The sequence below is a fragment of the Lepeophtheirus salmonis genome, chromosome 9, assembly GCF_016086655.4.
Source record: "Lepeophtheirus salmonis chromosome 9, UVic_Lsal_1.4, whole genome shotgun sequence".
Lineage (NCBI taxonomy): Eukaryota > Metazoa > Arthropoda > Copepoda > Siphonostomatoida > Caligidae > Lepeophtheirus > Lepeophtheirus salmonis.
In genome coordinates this window covers 26,079,552-26,086,690 of record NC_052139.2, presented here as the reverse complement: position 1 = coordinate 26,086,690, position 7,139 = coordinate 26,079,552, and the positions used below count along the sequence as shown (strand labels likewise).

Sequence of the window (7,139 nt, the reverse complement as noted above, 5' to 3'; positions counted from 1 at the left end):
ATCTACTTTAATTTTGAGTTGTATACATTAAATCAATTCATTATTTTTTTTTACAGAAAAAACAATTTTTTTGATTTCAAATATTATCCAAAATGGAAGAGTTGCATAAAATAACACGTGATGTGAAGAGAAAAACACAACTACGACCAATATTGTAGCCTTATAATTGTACAAAGTACATATGAGTTTACCAAGAGGAATTTATCATCAAAAATGATGGTTTTCATCACAACAGGTTGCGTGATTGGAGATTGGAGCTCCAGATAGTATGAGAACTCATTGGAAAAACGTAGTATATATTTATTTGTTACCGTGTCCATAAACAATCCATTCTTCTCACGATATTTCAAAAATGCCTAGTATTTGTTGTACTCTGGGCTGTAAGTTGCGTTATCCTGGAATGCCAAACAAGGACAACCTAGTTCTGCATAGGCTATTTCTAAAAGATGGTTATCTCCTACTTAAATAGATCCGAGTATTACTGAGGTTTGCATCGTAATTTTATATCCTCATATTAGAACTTTTCTATGGATAAAGTACTTATTTTCATACGAATTCATGTATCGGGGAAACACAGAAATTGACTAACTAAATGCTTCCAAAAAGAATAATTAATGTTACAGTACGATAAATAACTTAAGATCTTAATTTATTTCTACCTATTTTCAGACGCAATGAGGAACCCAATTAATATTCAAGATTGTGCATTTTACGAAACAAAATTACAAACTTGAGAGTATCGATTCCAACACAAATAGAAAAAAAAATCCCCACTTGGCGTTTTCTCAAAACTGGTTCCATTCCTTCCATTTTCCCAAATATTGCCACAGTTTTACTTTTTTTTTAAAAACCAGCAATTCCTAGAATTAATGCTTCCATTTTTGCAACTAGGTATGATTCATATATATATATTATGATATATGCATATTCCATTTTTTGTTTTTCAGATTTGAAAAGGATTTAAGACGTCAAATGATGACATAGTCTACTTCAAAGAAAACTCTGTGAAACTTTGCTTTCTTGCCTTCAGAAATTAATTGAATAAAAGGAAAAGATAATTTGGTAATTTGTTCTATTACCGGTGAAGTTCCTTAAATTCAATATTCTCTCAAGATTTATCATTTGATATGCATATCATGATGATGTACGCATCAGTCAAAATAATTTTAGGCACATTTGTTCAACAAATTGAATTAAAACTGTTTACCAAATTGGAAACTTGCTGGCTTATGCTAAATCCCTGACATCTCAGGGCTTTGTGAAATCTAGAATTGAACTATGCATCTCAACTTTAAGGACTGTTGACAGGGTTGATGAGGAAATTGAGAGGAAAGTTATTTTTATTTCGGAACAGCTTGAACTATTGTCAAACCCCAAAAATGGAAGACGATACTCTATGGAACTATTAGCGATGTGTATGCCATAGGAAAATTGCAGCCCCCTCCCTTTACAACAAAATTGTATCTGAAGATCGCTTATGTCTCCCTAGTATATCGCATCTTCGAAGATATTCTGGAAAAGTGAGCATCGATATTGACAACAATATTCTACAATTTGCTATCTCAAGGCAAGGTTGACCCCTATTCCTCCAGAAGAAAAGTGTACTCCTCCCAAAGAATTGAATTTGTTGGACGAAAATTTTATGGAGCAGAAGATAATTGTGTACCTACAAAAACAGTGCTGTGCTTTATGGTGAAAAGTTTGACATCCAAATACAGGGATATTGTCGCAATGATTCCTACTGTTAAAATCATCTCTAATATAATTTAAAATGGGGCTATGTCGGCTATTATAATGCTAACTGAACTTGGCTTTGTTCAATGTGGTTCATTTTGTGATGGCCATTCATCAAATCGCAAGTTTTACACTCATGAACTATGTAAAAAGAATTTACAGGCATCAATTGAAAATACTTACGCACCACGAAGTCAAACTTTCTTGCTTTTTGATACAGTAAACTTTTTTAAAAACATATACACAACTTTTCAAACAGAAAAACGTTTGTATTTCCATCATTCATTTTAAAAGACTGTCAATACGAAGAATGTAGTACTACCAGTATAGATCATATTTTTCAACGCATAACAAGGAACTTGGCCTGCCCATAAAGTTAAAACAATAATGTTCTGGCTCCTAAATCAATTGAAAAAGTTAAAGTGAATTTAGCTGAGCGTTTTCTTAGTTTGTTAACAATCTCTGGACTATGTCAATATGAAGAAGATTACCCAGAATAGAATTGCACTAAGATATTCTTAGAAGTTATCAACAATTGTTGGAGCGTAAAATCGGTTAAAAATCCAAAATCTGTAATTATGGAAAGAGGAGAAGAAAGAAAACCTATTTCAATTAATCAAAAACTGAACTTAGAGTCTTTGAAAGACTTTTAAAGAAGGTTATTATTGTGGCAAGCTTCACCAATATGTTAAAAGAAGGGTTTAACTAAAGGGAACGTTGTTATTGCCATTCAAGCAAATACTGCCCCCATTGAAATTTGCGAATATCTTCAGGAAGTGAAAAATCTATTGTAGATGTGTCATGGGATATAACCTCAGATCCCATTGAACGTCTTTTTGGCCAATATAGGCAACTATTTGGTGCTGATTACTTTTTGTGTTGCTGTTAATTTTTTGCAGCAGAAAAAAAAGGTTCAATGTGTTTGTAAAATTATGCAGGATAGACGTTTACGATGCTTTCGTCATTTTTAAAAAGAAGAAGAATGTTTCGAAGATGAAATTGATAATATTGAATCTCAGCTAGATTTCTTTAGTTTTTCAACCTCAAATTTCTTATTAGATCAGGCTAATTTATTATATTTTTATTTGGTTATATAGCCTCATCAATTATAAAAGTACTCAAAATAAACAACTGTGATTGTACAAACTTTTTAATCTCAGGAAAAATCAATATGTTTTGATGTTGATTTTTTCTGGAGAAGATACGACTTAATAGAAAATTTTCAAAAATCTGTTGACAGAGGAGGCCTTAATCCAACATTGCTATTTGTTATAATTTGTAGCTTTACATGCCAATCATTCATATAAATTAATATATTCTTCGGACATATCCTGTCAAATATTGTTAAAATCTAAGACGTTGTTTTAGTAAATTGCTTATTAATTTGCTCCAGAAGGGAACTACATGTATTCCTTTTGATTTAAAATGTAAAAAAAAAATCATGTTTTGTCCATTTTCTACACCAAGTAGCTTTCTAATTCTTTAACTTTTGTGGTAAAAGCTATATCAAAGAACAAAGTAGTATTAACCATGTGGCCCGTAAAAAAAAAATCTTCATGTAATCTAGCAAATAGAAAAATAGCAAGTTGGCTTCTCAATCTTAAATATTTATTAAGTTCTCTATTAAAAAAATCGTTCTTATAAGAAACATATATTTAATCATTGTCTTTTTCTAGATAGTTCTCTTGCATTTTTTGGAAAAGGAAATTTAAAAAACTGTACATTTCCATGTTGTTGTTTTTTTTGTATTTGGAAAGAGTCCGGCTCATACATCCGAGCACAGAGCATCCACCCGAAAAAAATGAATGCAAGTTGAACAACAACTGATAAATCCATAAAGAGAAAAGGAAGACAAACTTCATAAATTTTTAAAATATTGTTATGTATTTCATATTTCCTTTCATGTTTTATCTTCTTGTATTTTCTTGTATGTATTATAAGTACTGTGTTTTACGTATTATAAATAGTCGTGTATTTTGTAAATAAATTACGAGTATGGTTTTGTATTATAAAGAATACATATGATCTTATAAACAGTGTAGTCTTATTCCTCCAAGCCATTTCTTCTTCTCATTTGTCTCTCGGTCATTCTGGATCTCTCCTACTATAAATAAGTTTGTGTCTCTCCCTCGTCAAGACGCAACAAATATATTTAAGAAAAAATGGCATCGCGGGTACACCGAATTTTTATAGGCTAGCTGCATCGATGCACTACTTTCTTTTAACGCCTTATGACTGGGTATCCTGTATAAGTTGGCCCGCACGTCATACTTTCTCTTTCAGTCTCGAATGATGCTTTCCACACAATGTGACCTTCCATCTGATTCCGTGACCCGTGCTAATTAACTGAACAACTTGAAAAAGTCTTGATCCTTCTGCTTCACTACGCGTCTACTCTTCCTCCACCAATAATATTTTCCCCTTCACTTCGCGGTCCTTCACTTGACGTTCCAAAGTTATTTCCTTATTATTGAAAGGCTGCAAGAATTGATTTTCAACTATTCTCTATCGCTGTCTCCAATTTCGAGATAGAAAGATAAAGTATGACGTGCAGGCCAACTTATATAGGACACCTGTCGATTTTTCTCTTCTGCACGGCTCGCTTTTTTAAATAAACAAATTTTCATGAGCTATCTCTCTAATGATTTATAGCAGCTGAATCTAAGTAGTACGTCCTATGAACTTATTAAATATATTAAATAGGATTTTGATTTTTATATTAGTTTCTAACATTCTAAGGCCTGCTTTTAGAAGCCTCGTCATTTCCTACTCAGTGATTGTTAAAATTATCAATATAATATATATTTTCATGAACAACTATTTTCTATGATAGGGTTTGATTGACTTATCAGTTATCTCTTATGTTGAACAACTGAAAGAACATAGTGTCTATGTCATTTTAGTTGTTGTAGTTACCATAAAAGACCAATAAGGATCGGTCCTAAGATTAACAAATTATATTAAATTGTACTGAAAGAACTGAAGTCTTTTTAGTACTATCCAACACTACTAAATAATAAATAGGGGTTGGGTGCTAGAAAAATACAGAAGGCAGGCTACTATATGTCTTAGAAAAAAAAAAATCCCTCTGTGTGAGTATATATTGATACAAAAGCTGGTCGTGCTGTTCTCCTTATCATTGGTCTGAACGTTGATTGAATTAGCTTTTGTTGATCTGTAAACTATTCCAAACGATAATTATATAATTGGAAAACAAATAGTTATTACCAACTGATTTTTAGCCTCTTCTTCTGTTTGAAAGAAAGGCTGCGAGATACATCAAAGGTAACGACGTATCAAATAATAATAAGAACAAAACTTTTTTTTCTCTTCTTAGACATCTTATCATTTGGTCATTATTCGTTTCCTGATTTTGGTTTAGCTTTGTTCCTGGGCAAAATATGTCTTTAGAGAAAAATAAAAGAGGGGTGGATGATTTAAAGTCACATGAACGCCGTTCAAATATTTTTCCATTAATAGTTAAATTATTTTCTGTTCAGGCGCTCAAGAATGTACGGTAAGGATGAACAGGGCTTATTTTCTGCTCAATATCGAAGCCTGGTTTTTGATTGAATAAAGAACACTTATAAGATGTACATTAAATATAATTTTGTTTTTGAAAAAGAAATGAAAAACGCTAAAAGGTTATTAGAAATGGAGCATCAAGTTTATTTAGTTCTAAATTTAAACATTTTCTTTAACCCAATCCATAAATTTGCTCAATTTAGTATAGACACCAGGGTATTTTGGAGCAGCACATCCATATCCCCATGAAACAACACCACATTGTACTCCATCACAAACCATTGGACCACCTGAGTCTCCTTGACAAGAATCCTTACCCGGTGCTGCAGCACAGATCATTGAATCGTCAAGTAGGCTTCCATAAGCATTTTGACATTCTAAGGAATTAAATCAGAAATATTAATAAACTAAATTGAAATAAAATATGTTTAATCATTGAAACTGAAACATTTACCTGCTTTTGACACAATATTAACTTTAGCCCATCTTAGAACAAATGATGGAGGTGCTCCAGAATAGGTAGTTCCCCATCCTGAGATTACAGCCTCTCCTTCAAATGCTTGATCTTGGTCAGGCATTGCAATCTTTGCTACTTTACTAAGAAGATACTCAAGGTTAATTATGAACACATTGTAAGAAGAAAAAAACTAACTCGTTGAATTTAAGAGGTTTTTCGAGATGTAGAATACAAATATCATTATTTACTCCAGAGGTTCCAAAATCAGGATGTATGACATAGGATTTGACTCGGATTCTTTGCTCAAATCCTTCTAAAGAAAGTTGAGAATGATCTCCTGCTACAACTTTAGCATTTTTAGGAAGATTTCGACAGCAATGTGCTGCAGTAATAGCTGTTTTCTACCGTTAAAAAAGAAGATATTACCCAGAAATAAAATGAATAAAGTACCTTACTTCGTCATATATGGATGCACCACAGAAATGATATGAAAGTAAACCACCTGTTCGTAGAGAAAGCTGATAGGGAAAAGCGTTAGGCTCTGCCTCTTCACCACCAACAATTCTACCATCAAATTGATTAGGATACATAAGTCTCATATCCATGATTCTTTTGGCGATGCCATCATTTGGTTTTGCAAGAGCAGTTGCGACCAAGAAAAATAAAGCTGAAATAACCTTGTTCATAATTAATATTTATGATAATGAATTATATGACAATTATCGTTTATATATGATTTTTTCTGAATCGAATTATATCAAGGATTAGATATAATTCATGGAGATAACGTTTTATGATACAAAATTATGGAACGATGAGTATTTGAAGATAATATTAAATATAATACTACTTATTATTAGTGTTGTGTCAGTTCTTATTTATTTGGTCTAGTCCAGTTTTAGGACTGGTCCTTCGGACTATCAATACTAGAACTGATTGAAGAAGAAGAAATAAATGTGGTTGATGTCGTCAATGACACAATTTTATAACTTTTTAGGATTGATACGCCGGATTGAGCTGGACCGAACCAAAACTGAATTGGACGGGACTCCAGTCTTCAGTCCTAAGTAAGAACCTACACAACACTACTTATTATTGAATGAGTGTAGTAAATTCAATATTTGCACAAATAAAATATTTAACAATGATTAAATGATAAAAATTGAATTTTTAGTCTGTCTTTGTAAACTTTACTATATATCATTAGTCAAATTTCTAATTAATGATCTCTCATTAAATAAATGCTTAATATAATAATTGGTGGTTCATTTTAGACTTATGAATAATGAAGAAAACTCTGAGAGTTCAGAGATTACCAATACAAATATTTATATTTCTTTCTTATGAACCGTAGGTAATCCTTAAGTGATAAAAAAGTAATATTTATTGACTATGTAATATTGGAAAACCTAATGATCATACT

General features: G+C 31.8%; 1 protein-coding gene and 1 long non-coding RNA gene across 2 annotated transcripts; one reads left to right on the top strand and one right to left on the bottom strand.

Annotated features, from left to right (window-relative positions):
* The first annotated feature begins 221 nt into the window (after positions 1-221).
* Positions 222-3,768, top strand: LOC121124257 (uncharacterized). Its single transcript, XR_005866259.2, has 3 exons — positions 222-486; positions 670-891; positions 948-3,768. It is a non-coding gene; the product is annotated as an uncharacterized lncRNA (long non-coding RNA).
* A 1,611-nt stretch (positions 3,769-5,379) lies between these two features.
* LOC121124636 (trypsin-1) lies at positions 5,380-6,420 on the bottom strand. The gene is made up of 4 exons (XM_040719811.2): positions 6,172-6,420; positions 5,912-6,117; positions 5,714-5,856; positions 5,380-5,636 (listed from the first exon to the last, which is right to left on the bottom strand). The coding sequence occupies exons 1-4, from the start codon at positions 6,400-6,402 to the stop codon at positions 5,419-5,421; spliced, it is 798 nt and encodes a 265-aa protein (XP_040575745.1). The 5' UTR covers positions 6,403-6,420; the 3' UTR covers positions 5,380-5,418.
* Between the last annotated feature and the right edge of the window lie 719 nt (positions 6,421-7,139).

Coding starts and splice junctions, on each gene's coding strand:
- LOC121124636 (XM_040719811.2), bottom strand. CDS start 6,402: ATGAACAAGGTTATTTCAGCTTTATTTTTCTTGGTCGCAACTGCTCTT. Junction 6,118..6,171: donor GTGCATCCATATATGACGAA/GTAAGGTACTTT, acceptor TTTTAACGGTAG/AAAACAGCTATTACTGCAGC. Junction 5,857..5,911: donor AAACCTCTTAAATTCAACGA/GTTAGTTTTTTT, acceptor GTATCTTCTTAG/TAAAGTAGCAAAGATTGCAA.